The sequence below is a fragment of the Brachypodium distachyon genome, chromosome 3 (assembly GCF_000005505.3).
Source record: "Brachypodium distachyon strain Bd21 chromosome 3, Brachypodium_distachyon_v3.0, whole genome shotgun sequence".
Lineage (NCBI taxonomy): Eukaryota > Viridiplantae > Streptophyta > Magnoliopsida > Poales > Poaceae > Brachypodium > Brachypodium distachyon.
In genome coordinates, this window is record NC_016133.3 from 50,750,853 (window position 1) to 50,771,430 (window position 20,578).

The following is a 20,578-nucleotide window of genomic DNA, read 5'->3' on the forward strand; positions in this document are numbered from 1 at the left end:
CCCGCCGCTGGCACTATTCTCTGCACGCGAAGTCATCGACTCATTTTGCAGATGCTATCGCTAATTCTTGTTTTAGTAGGTCATTCAATCGCCAAGGTGCGTACTAGCTTTCTCCATCAGGTGCTCTTTATAGCCTGCCTTTAGCCACTGTTTGGCCATTCAGAAACAGAAGAAGCGCGGATCCATGAGAGATCTGTCTCTTTGTTAATCAAGGCGATCTTATCCTGGCGGGGGCTCCGCCGACGCGAACCCTTTTGATGGTGGAAGGATCATGTTCTTCCCCTCTCTCTCCCCGTCCTCCGTCAAAGGATAAAATGAGTGGAGAAACGAACAAAGCCGCAGAAGAAGAAAAAGGGGAATGATAATTCGGGATCTATATATCACGGAAACGATCCCATGGAGAAAAAGATTCGACGACAGACCACCAAACACGAAACATGCCCAGACGTACTACTACTGTGGCGTGCAGTCCGGCAAGAGTCTAATCTGCAGCAAAACGTTTGGCGTGTTCGCGTAAACTGTACGAACGTGCGTGTGACGACGCCGGCCGGGCGTGTACGGAGCTAAGCTGTTTGGCACGTCGTTCGGCTCGTCACGTCGTCGACGCTGCTTTTCGTGGTGTGGCCGGTGGCGAGAGCCTGCAGGCCCGCGTGTGGGCGCTCTGGCGATGGCACCTAGAACGAACAGCTAGACGTGCCAGGAACCGGGACCTGATCGATGGCCGGCCCTGGCTCCACCGCCCAAATCCGTTCCCTGATCTGGCTCGCCCTTCCATCGACACGCTCCCCGACGCCCCAACAAGAGTCTATACAGGCCTACTGCCTCGAACTTTGTCCGGGGTCGTGACTCGTGAGGAGTACCAAAAAGTCGTAGAACGTACAAATACTGCTACTCCCGCCTAGTACAGGATAGGTCGTCAAGTCATCAAATAGCGGATTGGTTTTGGTCTTTTCCGAAGCGGAATGCACATGGCACGTTTCGAAAAATTTCAATTTAAAATGTTTTGCCTCACACCACCACGCTCTCACGGGCCACATCGGCACCAGGTCCACGGGTCATGCCTGACCAAAAAGATAGGGGCCAACAATGCAAACAACACGAAGAAGAACGGAGCTGGGCCTCACCCATTTATAGAATTACAGTACTCCGTATTATAGTTTGTCAAAACTTGTGCACCTTCTTCATTTCTTCCTCAAAGTTGGACAGCATAGGGAGTGTCAATTTGTGTAAAATTTGTCCACTTGTTGTCTGATCCATATGTCGAAGACTCGTGGAAGGACCAATGGATACTCCCATTGCCTGATCCACATGTCCACCCTCATTTGTCCCACTGTTAGTTTTATTTCGAAGAAGCTTGATGCATCTGTTAGTTTTATCAGGGATCTTTGTTGTTAGTTTATGTTTGATTTTTTTAAATTCTTTGTACTTTGTTTCCAAAATCAATGAGGCAGACATTTCTAAAAAAAATGAGTGGACGTACGGCTCTACCATCCCATGCTCTCGCATCCTACGACGCAACGCTGCATCACTCCAGGCGAAGCCAGGATAAATAATAATTGGTCTACAGTAGTTTGTAGCCGTTTTGGATAGTGCTATAGACAAGGTTGAAACCAAAGCCATGGGCGTCAATTGACACCACTGACTCCTCTCCACCATTCAACCGTAGACTACACTACAATACCACCCACCCCACATGTCCCAAGATGATGACTTCAAAGAGTCAATGACGCTAAAATGTCTCGAAAGACATTTAAAACCCAAACATGTAATTTATTAATAAAATTACTTAATACTTCCTCGAGCGTCGGATCGGAAGGAGTACTATTAATGTTCTTAAATATAAGATGGCTAATTTTGTTCTAAGTCAAATCTTTTAAAGTTTGACCAAGTTTAAAGAAAGACAATGATATCTATAATACCAACTAAGTATAGGGTAAAAGATCTATGTCATGACGGGTTAATTGAAACTAATTTAAAGTTATATACGTTGGTACAGTTTTTCTGTTCACTTGGCCAAAAAGTTTGACTCATGACAAAAGAACAGATGAAGTACCTTGAAAAAAAAAATTAAGGCCTCTCAAGTTCTTTTTTTAGAAACAACCGACAACAACAGAGAAAGCAACCGAGCTACTTGGGCCGGTGACAAGTTCCTTTTTGATTTGGTTGTTGCTGGCCGTCCAACTCACTTGGAGGAGAGGCCGAAGACAGTTGTTCGCACGATCGGCCCGCTTCACATGAACCACGGCCGAGAGAGCTACAAGGTCGTAGCGCAAGTTGCCACTACAATTTGCACGCCGGCCCAAGTTGCCGGTCGTTATCGATCGCGTGACACGGGCGGCTAACCCGCGGCGCTCGCTCCTGGGCGGCCGGGCGTGCTGCGTGCCCCGCCGCCGAGGATACCGTCACGCTGGCCTCGCTGCCGACCTGATTTATTCCATTTTAGATACCAGCTGAGCTGACGTTCCGGAGCCGACAAGAAACACGTCCTCCTCCTCTCTCGATTGCCTCCGACGACCGGGCAGGCGGCGGCTCGGGAGCGCCCCCACGTGGGCCGCCGAGGCCGCTCCGGCGGTGCCGATCTATATTGTTGCGCGCGTCGACCTTGATCGTTACGCTTCGCATGCACGTTTATTTGGGTGTTTCTGCTCCTTTTTCTTAATGGTGCCACGACCGTAGGTAAGCGGCACACGTGAGCTTAACCTATGCTATGGGAGTCGATGACAGGGATTTTCTAGATCGTGGAAAGCAGCCGCCCGGACTACTACTAGTTGTGTTAAACTAGGGGGGCATGTCATGCCGTGGTGAACTAGTCACTGCGTGATGTGGGTTAGGCAGGGACACATGATGAAGGAAGCGCGACGGCTTCTTTCCTCCAACAAATAGTTGCCGGGTTTCTTTTGCTGCGGCAGTGGACACCTCAGCAGAAGAAAACAGAAGAGAACTGCAACGTACTTGCAGTAAGAGAAAACTGATGAGGGAAGAAGAAAAGCCAACGTCGACGACGCATAAATTGCTCCCGGCTACCTGAAGTTTTCGCAATTTGCGTAGCACAGGTTAACTAGCGGATGTAAGCAAAATTTGCCGGCCAACTACGCTAAAAGAAAGAGACGTGTTTTTCTCCCCTCTTTAATTCTAGCCAGTAGAACTTTAGACCCTCAATGAGATGAAAGCGAACAAATCCAACCAGATCGGGGCATCATTGGACATCATGCATGATCCCCGGCATGCTCGGCTTCTTTTCTTCTTCTTCCGAGTCAAGAAAGTTTTTCTTCGAGGACGGAATGCGGACCGCTCTCATTCTTGTAGTGCAATCTTTTAGTTCTCATGGCAATAATGCTGAATCTAGCTAGTCCACTAAATCTCAGATACTCTATGATACGCAGCCACTAGGAGAAAGATGCAGATAGAGACACACTAACAAATACGGACGTAGAAGAAAAGAGGATAAACTGTAGAGTAAGTTATGTCAAAAATAATAATAAAGAAGTAAAAAGAAAACTATAGAGTAAGTAACATTCCACTCTTTTTTTACGGAACATTCCACTCTTTTTTCTTTCTTTCAGAAACCACCATTGCACCTGTGTGTCTGCCTTTCACAAAAAAGAGAAAAACTGTCGACATTATCTCAGTATTGACAAGAGGGGTATTTCCGAAACACTCGATGACTTTGCATTGGCTAGTTTGCCTCCACACATCACCAAGCGTGTATCTTTAAATAAACACGTCACCATTAGACAACTCATTGCCCCCTCCCTCTCGACTTCTTCCTTCAGCTCGTCACCTCCAAGAGGCCCTCATTTTCTTTCCAGTTCTGTTCTACACCAAATCAAATCACCCTCAAATGCATTTTTCTTTCTGCTTTCTAGAAGCAAATCTTTGCTCCAAGAAGCAGCACATGTGACATCTTCGCGAAGACTAAGGTAGCTCTTATTTTTCCTCCGCTCCTCGATTTTTTGCATCCTTTAGCAACAGAAGCTTTGAACCTTCCATTGCTTCAAGACTTAAACAAGTACGGAACAGATATCAAGTCGTCAGTTCCATGCATCATGCGCTGCTGCACTGCTTTCTGAGTAGCAGTATTACTAGGCACATGCAACTTTTTAGTACTTTTTTTGTTTTTTGACAACCCAACTTGAATTATTTTCCACCATATGTTTGTCGTCCCGACAAAGGAACTGCCAACTTGGCCTTCCAGTGGCTCAAGTTGCACTCTCCCCTAACTGATGTAGGGATGTTATTTGCAGAGAACAAGCGTAGCCAAAGGTGCATATTTTGATTAATTCGGATTAGTGTAGTCGCTGAACAAAACCCAATATTAAGCTCGCCGTAAAGTAGGAACAAAGGTAAGGATCTTTTTTGCTATTTATGTAGTTCTTGTTTCTGCGTGTCCTTCCTTTGATCTTTCCTTCAAGCTTGCTTCCTTGCCACTTCGTTTCTTGGTCGTCGTCGATCAGCGGATGTCTTAAAACAGTTGATGACTGACTTTGGTTCCACTCCACCACAAGTTCCTTAGGATATACTTCCTTTTTTTTTGCTCCTGTCTTCACAGCGTCCAAGTACCGGATTTTCAGACAAATCCATACTTGCAGCATCCATGGGTTGTGGGGCGTCGAAATGGAAGGATCCCGGCAGTAGACGCCAGGGGAGACCAAGAAGCGTCGGTGAGATGGTCATCTTCCTCCCGGGGCTCCGGGTACCGAGAACCGTAGACTTCTCGCAGTCCTTTGGTGATCACCTGGATAAGAGCATAGTGGAGAGGCTGTCAGCTCTAAGAGCAAGGGTTGTGGCAATGTCAATGCAGGAGTCAGTGGTGGCCCTGAAGAAGCCGAGGCGAGGGAGTACGACGCGGCACGGTGTGTAGCTGGTGTGTTCTGCTCGGCTGCTACGTGTGAAATATATGAGAAGTTGGGCTTTGATTCCTAGCCTTTTGTTTTCAGGAGGGTCTGGCACTGCTAATCTTCTCCAGGCTCTGGAGGAGTACCTACCAGTTCTGCTAGGGCTGGTGAAAAGTGATTACCCGATCTTATACTGTTGGTTTTGTTGCTATGCTAGTGTTTTTGCTGTTTGTAATGCATACCGTTGCAGGCAGTGAGCTGAGAAACAAAGTGCAGTTTGTTTGGGCTAACCAAGAAGACGATGCTGAGGTAAGGATGGGGTCCATCAATGTTCAGAGATTGGAGGGTAAAGATGCTCAAAGTTGTCCATGGTTTGGTTGCAGGAGACAGCAATGACAGATGCTTGGTATGAGGTGCTGTCTGTGCTGCACTTGATGGCCATGGTGTGCTTCCTGCAGGCCAACTACCTGCTTCTTCCTAGGTCATACGGTGACGGCTATGGGCCCAGAGTATCTGAAGGTTGGTTATTCAGTATTTTCATCTTGGATCAAGAAAATTGCTAATTTTGAATGTTGGTTATTCAGCATCTTCATCTTAGATCAAGAAAACTACTTTTTTTTATATGATTTTGTGTATTGTGCTAACAAACACAATACACATGTGGTCTGGCACAGAGAGCAGGCGAGCTACCGTTGATGTTTTCTTGAAAGCAGCTGGGTACTTGGATTGTGCATTTCATCAAGTACTTCCGCAGATACCGCCTGAAAAAAGGTTTAATGTTTGGTGGTCTCAGTTTGTGACCTTGAAGAGCCCAAGTTTGCAGTAAGACATGCTAAATTCAACTCTTTGATGTCAATTTCAGAAGGGAACTCCCCGTAGATATAGTTGAAGGGAATCTAAAAGCACTTAGTTTGCAAGGACTTGGTCAGGTAATCTTCAATATGTAACAATAAACATCAACATAGAAGAACTTTTTTCGCAAAGAACAAGGCCCTTAATTTTTTTTTCCTTTTTCGAAATGGATAAGCTCAAACCTTCTCCAAAACTGAAGTAATTCAATTCTGTTGCATAGAGGATCAACAATATTTCTGATAAAAAGTGCAACCAACATCAATATTTTGTTATACCTATGCATTTCACATGTCTGACTACATCGTGGTCAAACCGAATGCATTGATTGAAATTATGCATTTTCATAATACTATTTTATGTCTTCATCATTGTACTGTTCTTTTATGGACATCGTCGTATTTTTCAACAAGTAAATTGCTTAGTTTTAGATTCCATGTCCAAAAGGAACCCAATTGTCTACACAAATAAATTCAGGGCCTTACTAGTGTCCTCCTGTTCTTGGAGAGTTGGAGTGACTTATTACATTCAAATTCTACAGGGAGTTGATATGCAACTAGGATTGGCAATTGATAATCCAAAGGCCACTTTAGCAGTAAAACGGCGTTTAGCTTGCGAGATGATCAAATATTGGCAACAGGTGCTTCTTCCTCACACCTATTTTCAATGGCTTATCAGCATATGGGCCTGTTTTTCATATCGTACTTCATAATTTTTCATTTTGCATCAAAAAGCTATCCGTAAGCTTACTGCACTTGACTCTATGAATTACTTTTGACAGATTAAGGACAGCATACCAGAGCTTCCTTTAACAGATGGATGGGGAAAAAAGCACACACTATTTGTAAAGTGGAAGTATGCTGAAGCAAAGGTGTGCAAACTAGTCTAACAGTATTTTCTCATAATTCCTAAGTATGTTAATTATTTTGATTTCGGAATAGAAAATGCATGGTCCATGTCTTGAACTGGAAAAATATTTGAATGCAAATATCCATGTCCCATTTAAATTGAAGCCTTCAACAGATCATATACTTTATCTTCTACATGGTGACATACTGATATTGATTGTCTTCGCTTTGGTGTTATTGTCTTTATTTTTTTCTGTCAGGCTTCTGCATACTATTTCCATGGGTTGATTCTTGATGAGGGAGACACCGAGAAATCAGATGAGATGGCAATATCCTCCCTACAAGCATCAGAGGAGTTTCTAAAAGAGAGCAAAAAGGCTTCTGAGGCCTTCCATTCAACTCCTCCAACATCAAGGTTATTGGACAATTTTTAATATTCCTTACTTGATTTACTTGTCTCCAAATCTACTGCTGTGCACCTATTATGAGCTAATTGGCGCGAGGAAAAAATAATACCGGGTCTCTTATTTGGAAGCTATTTTTGCGTTATGCAATAGTCCAATATTTAACTCGCAGAACTCGTTTGAAAGAATTATTATGGAGACTAACCTGTGTACATGCAAAGTTGCAGAATATCAATTCCTTTTGGGACAACCAAATATCTCTTGGACAGGATACCAAGAGATACAATAAGCAAGCTCCAGGACAACCAGCACCTGTACACCCAAGAAGGGTAAGAGTTGGATTTTGTCAAACAGTATTGTTTTCAGTGAAGTAAATGCTAATCATAATGTTTTTGTAAATTCAGAACTTCAAATACAGGAATCAGCAGGATGATCACACCACCGCCTCCATTGCCAGATTTTCCGTTGGCCCTAAATCCTGAGGAATATGAGCTTCCCCAATTAGATCCACTGTGGAAGAAGGAAGCTAATAATTAATGAAGTTTGTTACCAGGATCAGGCAAGCAAGAAAGTTTTATTACAAAAGGAAATAGCAAATTACCAATATTCCTCTGCTGCTGACAATGAAGAAGAATTATGCAGCATTTTAGTCGACTGTAGTGAAAATGAAGTGCATTTCACCAAAAATTTATTACTGTGTATCAGATAACGAATTACCCAGCAAGGCCCAATGACTGGAGAGCTGTACAGACGGATATTCTCTTTTGAATTATGGAAATGCTTTTGTTGAAAGATTATCAGTTACTAATTTTGCTAGAACTACACATAGTAATCATCAAGGATGTATTTCCATGGAGTGCTACTTGCTTAAATGTCAGGATGGATTTATTTTGTTGCTAAAAAGGGCTAAGAAACAGCCTACAATTTGCTTAACTTGAAGAATTATTGCACAAAATCTGCCGCTGTATGATATGAAGAATTATAATCTTATGGAAGTACAAGATGTCGCTTTGAATTATAATGCTTCCACAATTGAACTGTATCCATACTAACAGTGTTTTCTAGCTCAGCCTGTTACACTATTTTTTTCCTCAAACATGCATTTTGTATTAGAGAAGGCACAAAGCATAACCAAAACAAAATGAAGAGTCAAATACAAAACAAATGCCAAACTGCAAGACATGATTAAACTAGCAAAAGAGAAAAGAAGCTAATCATCCCTTGGCCGCTAGTAACGGCTGAGGTTAATTCCCTTGCTTCTGATTGATCCATTATTTAAAGAGAATTCCTTAAGCAGGAGCAAGCAACACATTCTCGATCAAAATAATGTATCAACTCATCTGATGGAGCAATACTAATAAGTAGATGTGATTTGCTTTATATATTTTCATCACTCAGCTTTACATGATTCATCCCAGACCAAGAAACTCAAACATACAACATTAGGATTACTACAAAATCAACTTGCAAGAAGATAGAGTACATGAATAGTTCTTGGGATAAGATAGGACATATGAGGGTCTGAAGGACATGTCGGTGTAAGATTGTAATCTTCTTGATAACATCATCAGAATTTCCAATGTGAAACACCACTACAGGAGTAGAGGGTGATGTGAGAGTCTCGAGCCAGGAGTCAGATCAAGTGGAAATTACTGAGATGACCCCAAACCTGTAAAAATAAGATGATAGCACTATGTGTAGTTGCTCAATCATGTCAATGGGGCATATGAATCACACACCGCAAACACCTGTTTTCTAGCATCAGTTCAAGTCCCTTGTTGATATCACTGAATGACATGTCATGTGTGACAAGGCCATCAACTTGGATTTCCTGAGAAGGTATATGACAGAATAGTCAATGTCTATTTAAGATTTATGCTTTCCAAATAATTTTTGGCAATTAAAAACATATTGTGCAAGTGCCATATAATATTTCGACGTATTGTTGCATGGACATCGGTTGATTTTGTTATGATCACACATCAATTGTATATATACAAGAGAAGAAGTGCATCCTAAGGCCTGAACTACAGTGCTTGTTTCGACTTGGACCCCGAACTATGGAACATTTCATATTAAATACAAACCCCCAAAAACCATTCAATTTGATTCCCTAACCCAGTTTTTTTTTAAGTTCCTCGTCATTTTTGTACAAAACACAAATTGACATATTTTTGGATGAAATGTTGCAGGATCCAAATCCGTAGCATCCCTGTGTTCATTTTTTTCTTCAAAATATTCAAAACTTTGAGGGGGCAAACCAGGTTAAGGTTTGAAGGGTGATTTCATCTTCCAAGGCTCAAAAGGAAAAAATCTAAGACAATTCACGGGTTTGGAGAATGATATGAAGTGAGATCCCCAAGAAATCATCAACTAACATAACCATTTGTGTTTAATAAAAAGAACATAAAAGATAAATGATATTCTCTTGTAATTTTTGCCGTACACACAAGTAGTCAAATTTATCAGTTTTTGCAGGTCATCAGTTCATAGTGTCTGCTACATCCATGATTTTTTTTTCATATTTTTTGAAAGGCTCAAAATACCAAACCACTATTCAAAGCCGGCCTAGGATTATGTTCAACGGTTTAGGAAGTTCAAGGTTTGATTGGACGGTTTCATAGTTCAGGGTTCGATTCGGACCAAGCACAATAGTTCAGGGTTCAAACCAGATTTTTTTTCCATTATAATCAATAATGTTTCCACTTGCCTCCGCCTCACACCACAGTAAAGGACAAACTAATTACACCAGTAAAAATTAATGAAGTTCATTTTTCTTAATTTAATATTGTTAACTGAGAGTATGGAAAAATAAAATAAATAAGCTGCTTCTGCACCAATTTACCGAATTACCTTATTTGTATACTTGTCCACTAACGAAGGTATATCCGACTTGGGTCTCCATCCTCCGAACAAAGACCCCTTCAGTGTTCTTCCAGAAAGAAGTAGTCCATAATGAGAAGAAACTTCTGGCTTTGTTTTTGGTACACCAAGAGTTACAGTCAGTCCCCATCCCTGACAAGACCAAAACATGAGAGGAGAAAATAGATCTGAACATAATAGGTAAACTGTGTGGCACACAATTACCAGAAAAGTAGAAATTGAAAAAGAACGGAAATTACATCAGAACATGATTGCAGTGCAGTCGAGACTACTCCGGTGTCACCCACACATTCAAAGGAGTAATCAGCCCCCCCATCAGTAAGCCGTTTTATTACCTGCAACAATGAAGAAACGTCATTCATATGTTGTTTATCAGGTTGAGACGAATAGGTCAAAAACCTGTGCAGTAGATACTAGTACCTCATCAATATTTTTACTTCTCTTAAAAATGGATCATGATTATGAAGCAAGTTGTCATAAAGAGTGCATAGGCAAGCATGTGTTTGGAAGAATTGCTTTCTGAACACAATGCTCTGTTCCAATTTTGTTGTTACTGCCTAGAGAAGAACTTCTACAGTCTTACTTTTTTCCTTGGAAATGATTGTTTATTTTATGATTTTATCACAATTCAGTTGGTAGTTCACAGTCCATAATTAAGCACAACAGTTTGATTGTGTAAACAGGATGCCATTTCTATACCAAAGATGCAGTTTAAAATTGTATATACTCTGTAAGTGATCAGTAGTTGAATTTTCTCAACCATTTTAATGCAAAGTACCTGCTGAACGGGTTCACTCAGTTCACCTGGATTAATAAAATCTGTAACACCAAAAGCCTTCCCTGTGACAGACACACAAAGTAAGTACTCCAAAAAATATCACTACAGAAGTTTATAGATTTAAAGTGCAACATACCCTTTTCTTCCTTATCAGGATTAGTATCTACTCCAATAATCTTGGAAGCTCCCCGCAGCTTAGCACCTTGAGCTACCTAAGCCAGCAGATATTGGTCTCAAAATCACAGTTCTTAATACATATTCTTTTTACTTACACTAACAGCTTCTATAGATACTCACAGAAAGTCCTACAGTTCCAAGACCAAATATAACTACACTTGACCCCTTTGATATATCAGCAACATTCCAAGCTGCACCAAGGCCTAAAGAACAGATCAACAGAACAATGAACAATGGATGATCAGATATCATGAAATATGAAGCCACACAAAAATGGCCAAATTATTGAACACCATTTCCTAGCACCACACGGTCCACACCAATAATATAGCTTCCGAAGAGCACGGACAAGGTTACCTGCCGACACACCGCAGCTCAGTAGGCATATCCTGTCCATTGGCACAGTGGGGCTGACCTTCACAGCACAGCCCGAGTGGACAACCGTGTACTCGCTGAAGCTTGACACTGCACAGTAATGGAACACAGGTTTCCCTCCAATCGAGAAGCGGGTCTTCTGATCGCTGTGCATAACACCCTTCCTCTCCAGGCCGAGCTTTTGGCACATGTTGCTTTTCCCCGACACACAGTGCTTGCAGCTCATGCATTCCCCAATGAAGACGGTGAGTGCGTGGTCTCCGACTTGGAACTCGGTCACTCCTTCACCAACACTCTCAACCACTCTATAGATCAAAGTCGTTCAAAAGTCAGCATTGCAAATCTGGAATCTGTAAGGAAAGCAATTCGCGGAGACCTAGCAGGAAAAGAGGTAGATCAGGGTACTGACCCGGATGCTTCGTGCCCGAAAATCCTGGGGAACAGATCAGGCTGCGCCTGCGATTCAACAATACAAGGTGGTGTTTTACTCAGAATGGAATGCAATGCAAATGCACGGGATTGGGATTTGAAAGAGACTGAAGAAGCCGTTTGGCTGTTCGTGCTGAGGTGTACCGTGGACTGCCACTGGGTGACGTCGCTGCGGCAGATGGAGGTGGAGACGACTTTGACGCGGATCTCCATGGCCCCCGGCGGGGCAACCTCCACGTCCTCCATCACCAGCGCCTGCCCCGGACCCCATGCCACCGCCGCTGCACGCCACCAAACACCGGTGATTCAGCAGAAAGCACACAACACGCACATTCGCGCGACGCAACGAGAAGCGGTTCGTTACCTCGGCAGGTGATGGCCGCCGGAGCGGAGGGCGCAGCGTCCATTCCAGCAGATTTGCGTACTGGTTTGCTGCCGGTGCAGAGATTCTGATGGAGAGAAGTCAAACTATCTTGAGCAGAATGGTTTCGTCTTAGTAGGGAAGGGTTAGGTAGGAGTGCTCTGCTGCTGCTGCCAGCCTGCCACCTACCACCGTCGTTGATAGATCGCGCTTCGCGCGGCTACCCGCCAACACTGTAACAAGAAACTTGAAAAACGTCTCGAAACTTGACCAGTGCAGCTGAAGATTGCAAACTTGAGGGCAGAAATTCTACTCCAGAGATTATTTCCCTTCCCATATGATGCAGCTTCGACAACCGCAAAGCAGAAAACATGATCTAGTATTCTAGTGTGAACTGAGAAGCACACACGAAATGAAGAAAAACAAGAAACGCTCGACATCATTCAACTGTGTTATCAGAAGCTTTATCTCCAGAACTTGTATGCGAAATTGAACACAGGTTTTGTAGCCAATATTTGTAGTTTCCTTGTAGTTTTTGTACATCCAAACCAATGCCACTACACAATCATTACATGGGTAATCAGGGGTTATCTTTTTTAAAGGTAATCATGGGTTATCAGTAGCAGTGTACTGTAATAATGAGGGTAATCAGGGGTATATCTATACAGGTTAGTTGTCTAGGTTAAACCAAGGAGATAGGCAAAAAATTATGCTTTAGTTGCAACGGGTTGCAGAGCTCATTGTCATATTGTTTTCTTGTTTTCGTTAGGTCTGATCATCTGTACAGGAGCAGCTGGAATACGAGCCCACCACTCTCTAATTCGTCTGCGGAACTTCTCTGTGTTCTGCTTCCGCAGCGGCATCTCTCTTGTGTAAACCTCCAGGACTACCATCAGGAGCATATGCCTCCAAGGCATCAAAACTACAAATGCAGCTGCAGCAAGAAGGGCCACTGTGACCAATTCAGTTGCCTGTGCATAGGGAAAAGATGGAGATGAACGTTTGGAGTCAAATAAATGTTATCAATAAGTTAAGTCAAATTATAAAACGAATATGAAGTATTAGGCATGTCAAGAGATTGTTTGTCATAGGTATATGGATGTACTGTGAGTTTGCTAGGCTGTCTCTCGATGGAAGACTTTTATTCCTATCAAGATATTCGAAAGCAGCAGAAAAAACACACCTTTGGAACAGCTGCAAACAAGAGAGCTCTGAACTTGAGAAGAACAATATTCACAGCCTGTAGAGCATCTTCCAACTTGGATATAGCATCCTGCAAGATTAAGATTTGCTCAACAGGATTTTTACTTGGAGGTGGTCTTACTTCAAGCACTTCCAACAATTTTCCTTCTCCAGTGTACTTATGCCAAAGCATAGCAACAGCAAAAACTATGAAAATAGAGGGCACAGCATAACTGACAAGCCCACTGCATAACAAAGAACACACATATTAAGCAAAGAAATATATGCAAGCATACTTGATAAGATTCAACAACCACAACGAAATACCTTTGAATGACATATAGGATGAAAGCTAGGAACAAAAACGATTTCACAGGATCTTCCCACTTAGTTAAAGAGTAAATAAGTTTGCCTGCTTGAATGAACGAAAAAAGTAGCTCCTGCAAGATGGTAATCCATGAGAACTCAAACCACAATACTGGTGTATAGCATTATACATTTAGTTGATGACCATCCAAGGAAAAGAATCCGCATTGCAGAACTAGATGAACTTTTGACAGACTGGAAATCTGTCGATGCTGAGCACCAGTATATGACAAATGCTCTGGTATGCAGCACTAGCATTATAACACTATTTGAGTAAGAATTTTCCTTCCTATTTTGTTTGTCATTCATGGATGCATACTTATAGAACAAAATAGGAAAGATATGTCAAATAATCCTCGATAAAAATTGCAAACCATGAATCTATTCAATAAGCAGCGAAATAGGCTTGGAATCTTGAACAATGTAAAAAGTGCACGGTGTTACTCCCTCTGTTCCTAAATATAAGATGTCCTATCTTTGTCCTAAATTAAACTTCTTAAAGTTTGACCAAGTTTACAGAAAATTTACTAATATCTACAATATCAAATAAGTATAGTATGAAGATATATATCATGATGGATTTACTAAACTAATTTAGAGTTGCAGATGTTAATAGATTTTTCTATAAACTCGGTCAAAATTTAAGAAGTTTGACTTAGGACAAAGCTAGAACATGCTCTCAGGATCATATGTAACTATTATCGAGTTGATGCACTACATGCCCTTCAAAAAGATTTCCCCAAAAGTCATAGCAAGAGAACATGTGCCCTTGTGAAAAATTGTGAAAATGACCATTGTAGACTGTACCCAGAAAAGGACAAAATATGTTAATTTATATTGCAGTGAATGTATAATCATATTCGAAAATCACCCCAATCATATTTGCGCATGTATATTGCAGTGTACTACATTTTTTTAGATTGGTTTTTGAATGAACAGGTATTTGAAGTTTTGAACCAATTACAGGTGCATATGATGCCAAGAGCATAAAACCCATGTCAAAATTCAAGAATTAAAACATGTAGCAGATCCAAACACATATTATCTATTGAACCCAAAGCAATGGAAAACATTGTTCTATGGAATTTACTAAAAGCCATTGAAGATCTATCCAGGAAAGAACAATGTAAATTGATCACTATCAACACACCTCCATTAGAGCAAGATTTGCATCAAGACCTTCCACCTTTACTTGGTCAACTGTGGCACGTGCTGCCTCTACTCTTTCAGAGTAACAAAATGACTCTTCCAAAGCAGCCTCCAGAGATTTTGTTACACCAATGCAAACAGCACAAAAGCTTATCTCTTTTTCAGCTTCATATTTTCTCTTCAGCAAGACAAATCCCATTCTAGAGAGAGCATATAACGAAAATGGTACAGAATGAGTCTGCAACTGTTTGTCAACTGCTGGTTCAGTTGCCAAATGGCTCAACGGAGTGTCCAACAGTTGAAGGTAGTTATTATATAGGGCCTCTAATATCATGTCTCCTTTTGGGAGCTTTTCTGCTAAGCTGAAAGTGAGTGTTGTCTTCAAGTGAGAAGGAGCAATATGAAACGCTTCTTTGACAGCAGAGTATCTCAAGATGCCCAGGATAGCTTTTGAGAGTGATTCCGCTCTCTGAATACCTTCAAGATTGAATTTCCTGATAAACTTATTCACCTGCAATACTTCACGAGTGATTGCTAACCAATAGTTTCTTCGTGAGGGACCGCCTAACTCAGGAAAGTCGAAATAAATTGGTTCTGTTCTGCAAATAAGGTGCTGTTAGATTTGAAGCAAACCCATGAAAGTACACCTACAGTGCTCAGTAATATATGCATTAGAGAATCCTTCCCATTTCAACACTTACAACGTGCTTGATTTGTACATCACAGCCTTATCAAACAGGCGGACACCCAGTGGTCCGGTAAAATCACGCCTAATCACTTGATTTGACTCTGTTGCTAAATCATATTTAACAATTTTATCACCATAAGCAACTCTGATACTCTGAAAATAGAGAGCATGTGTTGTAAGGATCAATGTTCCTGCCAAAAGGAATGGAAATATTAATGGCTTTGCAAAATGAACCTGCAAATTGAGAAGCCAACTAAAATCACCTGGCCAAGCCGATATTCCAATATGCTGCAAAACAGGATGAATAGGCCTATCTCCATCAATAGCTAAGATGCACTCCCCGACACCAAGATGAAAACTTGACGCAAGTGGTGACTGCATGATTCCTTTCACAGAGTTGCATACCCTAAACAATTAACATGCATGGTTCTCTTAATGCCTTTATTGAACCAACCATACATTCATATCATACAGCACGACCAGTCCAGTATTAGTTCTACAACAGAACACCTAATGGTGTGCAACTCCAGATGCAGAGATATTTATGAATTGATTCAAAAGTAAAAATCATCCACAGTCCCGGAATTTATTCGGTGCACCCAGTTCCCAGTTTAATCACTGTACTTTGGAAAACATCAGAATTGGAGGTTGGAATTCACACAGTTTCCATGCCTCAATTCTGTAGCCATCCAAACATCAGAATTGGAGGTTGGACAATTCCAATTCCCAATTCCACGCCTGAATATCTACATCCAAACATAGTGTAAAATATATACAGCACTTACACTTGTTCCATGGGTTCGTCTATGGTCACTGGCATACGTATTTTGCTGGCGTGGCATAAGCTGCCACTTTTTGGCCAGTTTTGACCATACAGCGCGGCAAAGAAAGGGTCAGAGAGCACATGGGTTATCCTGAGTTTTTTTTTGCAATACTGGCATCGTGGCCCTCTCCGCCTCTGTTTTTTCAGTTAGGTCCTTGCGCCCTATGCCTTTCACTACATATTTTTTGCAACAACAAAAAGACGGAATAACCCCGCATGTGCCCCGCCAGACCCTCCTTTAGCACGCTGAACGGACAAATTTTGACAAAAAGTGATCAGTGTATGCCACGTCAGCATAATACGTGCTACCTCCGTTCCTAAATATAAGAAGTCCTACCTTTGTCCTAAGTCAAACTTCTTCAAGTTTGACCAAGTTTATAGAAAAATTTGCCAACATCGAGAGCTTCAAATTAGTTTTATTCATTCTGTCACTTTAATTTTCATATAAATTTGGTCAAACATGAAGAACTTTGACTTAGGACAAAGCTAGGAATTCTTATATTTAGGAACAGAGGGAGTGCATCGGGGAATGAGGATATGATGCAGATTGCCAAAGACAGAAAATGCTCAATGATGAGCCAGTGACCGTAGATGAACCCGCGTAACAAGTTTAAGTACCATATTTTGAGGTTTCCGAAGTGTGACTAAATAGTGTGTGCTGGAAAAGTTTATTGACTGTCGATGAAATTTACTTTAATTCAATGAAGACACTAAAAATGGCAGGGGAAATAAATACTGAGTTTGATAATCTATATAGTTGTATTTCTTACCGGTCTAAACTTTTGAGATATTTGTCGTATACGAAATAATGTAGCCGGCCACTAGATGAACTTGTAAGCGCATCAAACAGATTGTGGACAGTAACCAAGTCAGCTATTATTGGGCATGAAGGCGCTATTCGTGTAAAAGCACTTAATCCAACTGTCTTCATGTCATTGACCTAAAAATGAACAGGAGTAGATCAACATGTGCAGGCACATGAAGAAACGTGGTAATAAAAAACGGTGTTTTGTAAAAAGGACTAACTTGAACAGCCAAACTTGTGGAATTTGCATAAAAAATTGAGCCCTCGTCTTGATCTTCAATCTCCACAGGCAGAGAAGAATCCTGGCCATCAGGATAAATTAGAAAGTATGATGAATATCATAAATTAGTTCTGTGGAATTTCTCTTCAGAAAATACAGATGTGGCACCATTGATTTATTTTTGGTTCGGAGAGCAACCATTTGATAAAAGGACAAAGAAAAAATGGCATTTATAACCAACTGCAGCAATTAAGTTTTCTCACATTGTCTAGCGATTCATCCCCAGCACCTGGGTTTTCCCATGCAAGCATCATATCAAACGTTAAACGACGAAGATTCTTATCAGCCAAATAATCTGGACGTGTAGTTACTTCATGAAGAGCCTTGTGGCAGCAGTACTCCAACAGCTCTTTTGCATATGTATTGGGTTCCTTACAATTATCAGGGAAATCAGCCTCAAAACTTTTCTGCAACATTTCAGTTTCAACAGCAAGAATCCTGAAATTGTAAAACTGAGGAAACTAAGCACTTCACTTCAGAACTAAGCATTTTGAGTGGCACTAAGTAGAAACTTGTCAGATATCACAGCAACGTTAACTAAATGGTACATGAGTGGAACACTTGTGAGGAAATAGAGTCATGTTATGTCCCCAAAAATTAGGATAATTGCTGAATTCCCCAAAGCATAGAATTTGACTTGATAAAAAAAAGAGCCTGCAGCTTTAGCAGTTTCAACTGTGGCTAACTTGTGCTGCTTACTTCATCCCTTTCACAAGAAGACCAGATATTGTAAGCACTGCATATTAGCAATAACGTGTAGGCATATGAGCAAAGTGTTCAAGTGTGACATTCATGTCCATCAAATAACTAGCTATTATTACCCTCTCTATTTCCGGAAAAAAAAAGCTCTCTGGATTCGATCTACGGTGCGCTTTCTGTCCATTGGAGACGATTTCATCAGCTAGGGGCAGCATGACTGATTCCACGTCCCCGTCGTTAAGAATGGCTTATCCTCGCTGATAATGCTCACACTGTGAGCTGTCTTCGACAGGGAGATGTCCTGCATCACTTCATTGCTGGACACATCCGTGGGGAGGCGCGTCTGTGGCCTGCAGCAGGAGCATCCACCATCCGGCCTCCGAACGCCACTACTGGCAGAACTTAGTGCTTAAGGGTGTGGCATGTACTGTAGTTGTACTTGACCTACGTGTAGGCTTGCGAACAATTTTCTCTATCTACCAATGCATCGAGACGCAAAGCTTTTGTATTCTCTCGAAGAAAAAAATCAGCACCCAAATTGGTGCATTCTCCTGTCTATATGAACTAATTTTAGATAGCAGCTGGATTTTGATTAACCAAGTCGTGGTGTAACTATGCTGCTTGTTCCATTCTTTTCATTACCAGATCTTGACAGATGCAAAATATATCAATTAAATGTGTAGCCTAGCAAAATGTCAGAAGTTGAAATTACAGGTATGGCCTATGCATGTTATGGAAGTCGATGGCCTCTCGAAGAAAAACAGAAAAAGAAAAAAAGGCAATGGCCATAATAACCATGTGGACCCCTGAAACTCGTACAACTCAGCGGAACACAAACAGAAAACCCCATTGAAGCACCATAGATTCATGTCAAACTAAAATAGTTTATGCTATGTACATAAATTAAATTAACAAACAGCAACCAATCATAGGTGTTGAGCAGCCTAAGCTGATTTCAGCTATGGATTGAGCATCCTACTGTACACCTCAAATGGATCGGTCGAATTCGAGGCTAGTGGTCGGCCAAGGTTCGGCGTGCTTTCAGCATTCTACCAAGTTATGGAGTACTTGAGGGTGAGGCTACCAGCAAACAGTACATGACTTAAATCGAACTCCAATCCCCGATCCCTACTACTACGGGAGCGGATTTGCGGGTTCGGTAGGCAATACCCGGAGCAGCGGGAGACGACGGAGTTGGCGATCGATGAGAGCAGCGGGATTCCTCCATCGTCGACGCCGCTCTCGCCGTCGGCCGCCGCAGCGGAGGAGGCGATAAAGGCGGCCGCGGGGTGGCGGGAGAGGCGGGCGAGGAAGGTGCGGATGGGCTTCTCGCGCACCCACGTCTCCACGATCCCCATGCCGCCCTCGCTCTGCCTTCCTTGACGCCTTGGCTTGATTGGACTGGAAGCTTCTCCCCCCTTGTTTTGGGGGCTTTTCTGCCGGCTGTTGTTCGTTGCCTCTTCTTTGCTCGCCTCGGTTCGATGAAGGCCAGGTGTGCGCATCGCGCGCTCCATGGCCATGTAGGATGAAGGTGCCGATAGGACCAGCTGACGTGGCGAGATAGTCCCGGTTGCTTCTTACGACAAATAATTAGGAGGGTTTTTAAAGGAAATTGTGAAAGATTGTAATCCCTAGATGAGCCCTTTGGAAGTTTGGAGCATCGTAATGGAGTTGGCAAAATTATACGGAATCCATCCATTTGGCCTCGATTCCATAGAAATTCAAACTCGAGGTCAAACCTCATTTTTTTTCCTTCAAAAAATCCAATGCATTTGTCTCTGTACTCTCTTCCTAATTTTTTTAGTTCTCATGTTCATTTCCTATACACCATCCAAAAACACCACTACAGTGAAAGCTTGTACAAATTCAATGTACATGACATTTTAATCCTGTGTTTTTTCTATTCATGTCGTTTCTAATTTCTATGATCCAAATAAGCCATGAGCATTTCCAATGGCGGTTGCCATGTTGTGCTCCTCCTCGCGACCCATGGTTTTTGTCCTGGTCGCAAGGCGATTAAGAGCTTCTTTGGATTGTAGGAATTAGAAAATGTATGAATAAGAAAAACACGGAATTGAAATGTGTGTACATTGAATTCCTACGGTATTTGATAACACATGAATTTTTGTAGTGTTGTCTTTGATGATGCATTAGGAAATGAACATAAGTATTTTACAGGAATTAGACAGAGAAGATGCATTGGCTTCTCGGGTGAAAAAAAACGAGGTTCTAACTTATGTTAGAATTCCTATGTCCTTGAGGCCAAAGGAATGGAGACATAGGATTTTGCCGACTCTATTTCTATGATAAAATGACTCGTTTTTAGGAAAAAGTATATAAGCCAACTGGAACTAGAATATTTACTTGGTTCAGCGTGTGCAGTGATATAAGGAGAAATAATTGCACTGTTATTAAAGCATTTTTGTGTCATAATGATGAAAATATTCACTTGCACTGAATATTTTTCTTTGGAAACAATATGTGTCAAAGAAAGCTAGAACGGAAATAGGTTAACAAAGCAAGCTACCTACCATCCTATTGACAATAAGCATCACAAGTTCACAACAAATAACAGCTTGTGGATACTGGATACGCTAAAATGCTTTTATCTAGCTTGTTAGTAACGTGAGAAGATCAGAATTAGATC

General features: G+C 41.7%; 3 protein-coding genes across 8 annotated transcripts; 1 reads left to right on the forward strand and 2 right to left on the reverse strand.

Moving 5' to 3' along the window:
* Positions 1 to 3,715: 3,715 nt before the first annotated feature.
* Positions 3,716 to 7,808, forward strand: LOC100822763. Of its 4 annotated transcripts, none has more exons than XM_024460868.1 (13): positions 3,716 to 3,920; positions 4,245 to 4,343; positions 4,590 to 4,853; positions 4,938 to 5,009; positions 5,086 to 5,144; positions 5,219 to 5,354; positions 5,510 to 5,606; positions 5,698 to 5,764; positions 6,226 to 6,324; positions 6,466 to 6,555; positions 6,793 to 6,947; positions 7,164 to 7,265; positions 7,341 to 7,808. In XM_024460868.1, the coding sequence occupies exons 3-13, from the start codon at positions 4,595 to 4,597 to the stop codon at positions 7,471 to 7,473; spliced, it is 1,269 nt and encodes a 422-aa protein (XP_024316636.1). In that variant the 5' UTR covers positions 3,716 to 3,920; positions 4,245 to 4,343; positions 4,590 to 4,594; the 3' UTR covers positions 7,474 to 7,808. The 4 variants fall into 4 exon arrangements, with proteins under 4 accessions (XP_024316636.1, XP_024316637.1, XP_024316634.1 ...); XM_024460866.1 differs by having other exon boundaries at positions 3,717 to 3,920; positions 4,550 to 4,853; XM_024460869.1 differs by lacking the exon at positions 4,245 to 4,343.
* Positions 7,809 to 8,250: 442 nt separating this feature from the next.
* On the reverse strand, positions 8,251 to 12,164 carry LOC100826134 (alcohol dehydrogenase-like 6). 3 transcript variants are annotated; one of them, XM_024460870.1, is made up of 11 exons: positions 11,943 to 12,164; positions 11,723 to 11,859; positions 11,559 to 11,605; positions 11,132 to 11,454; positions 10,895 to 10,977; positions 10,734 to 10,809; positions 10,598 to 10,659; positions 10,059 to 10,154; positions 9,790 to 9,951; positions 8,685 to 8,767; positions 8,251 to 8,605 (listed from the first exon to the last, which is right to left on the reverse strand). In XM_024460870.1, exons 1-11 carry the CDS (start codon positions 11,983 to 11,985, stop codon positions 8,575 to 8,577), a joined length of 1,143 nt encoding a protein of 380 aa, XP_024316638.1. In that variant the 5' UTR covers positions 11,986 to 12,164; the 3' UTR covers positions 8,251 to 8,574. The 3 variants fall into 3 exon arrangements, with proteins under 3 accessions (XP_024316638.1, XP_010235760.1, XP_010235759.1); XM_010237458.3 differs by having other exon boundaries at positions 8,251 to 8,528; positions 8,606 to 8,767; positions 11,943 to 12,151; XM_010237457.3 differs by having other exon boundaries at positions 8,251 to 8,767; positions 11,943 to 12,147.
* A 214-nt stretch (positions 12,165 to 12,378) lies between these two features.
* Positions 12,379 to 19,466, reverse strand: LOC100826445. The gene is made up of 10 exons (XM_003569904.4): positions 19,102 to 19,466; positions 17,436 to 17,670; positions 17,174 to 17,254; positions 16,918 to 17,087; positions 15,588 to 15,730; positions 15,338 to 15,515; positions 14,638 to 15,235; positions 13,449 to 13,561; positions 13,123 to 13,366; positions 12,379 to 12,910 (listed from the first exon to the last, which is right to left on the reverse strand). The coding sequence occupies exons 1-10, from the start codon at positions 19,449 to 19,451 to the stop codon at positions 12,683 to 12,685; spliced, it is 2,340 nt and encodes a 779-aa protein (XP_003569952.2). The 5' UTR covers positions 19,452 to 19,466; the 3' UTR covers positions 12,379 to 12,682.
* Positions 19,467 to 20,578: the final 1,112 nt, after the last annotated feature.

What these genes read in the sequence shown, in the direction of transcription:
- LOC100822763 (XM_024460868.1), top strand. Translation starts at nt 4,595, where the DNA reads ATGGGTTGTGGGGCGTCGAAATGGAAGGATCCCGGCAGTAGACGCCAG. An exon ending in TGATCAAATATTGGCAACAG is followed by an intron (nt 6,325 to 6,465) that starts GTGCTTCTTCCT and finishes TACTTTTGACAG; the next exon opens with ATTAAGGACAGCATACCAGA. An exon ending in TCAACTCCTCCAACATCAAG is followed by an intron (nt 6,948 to 7,163) that starts GTTATTGGACAA and finishes GCAAAGTTGCAG; the next exon opens with AATATCAATTCCTTTTGGGA.
- LOC100826134 (XM_010237458.3), bottom strand. Translation starts at nt 11,985, where the DNA reads ATGGACGCTGCGCCCTCCGCTCCGGCGGCCATCACCTGCCGAG. An exon ending in TTGGAACTGTAGGACTTTCT is followed by an intron (nt 10,810 to 10,894) that starts GTGAGTATCTAT and finishes CTGCTGGCTTAG; the next exon opens with GTAGCTCAAGGTGCTAAGCT. An exon ending in TGAGTGAACCCGTTCAGCAG is followed by an intron (nt 10,155 to 10,597) that starts GTACTTTGCATT and finishes TCATTGTTGCAG; the next exon opens with GTAATAAAACGGCTTACTGA.
- LOC100826445 (XM_003569904.4), bottom strand. Translation starts at nt 19,451, where the DNA reads ATGGCCATGGAGCGCGCGATGCGCACACCTGGCCTTCATCGAACCGAG. An exon ending in TGGAATATCGGCTTGGCCAG is followed by an intron (nt 15,516 to 15,587) that starts GTGATTTTAGTT and finishes TCCTTTTGGCAG; the next exon opens with GAACATTGATCCTTACAACA. An exon ending in ATGTACAAATCAAGCACGTT is followed by an intron (nt 15,236 to 15,337) that starts GTAAGTGTTGAA and finishes CCTTATTTGCAG; the next exon opens with AACAGAACCAATTTATTTCG.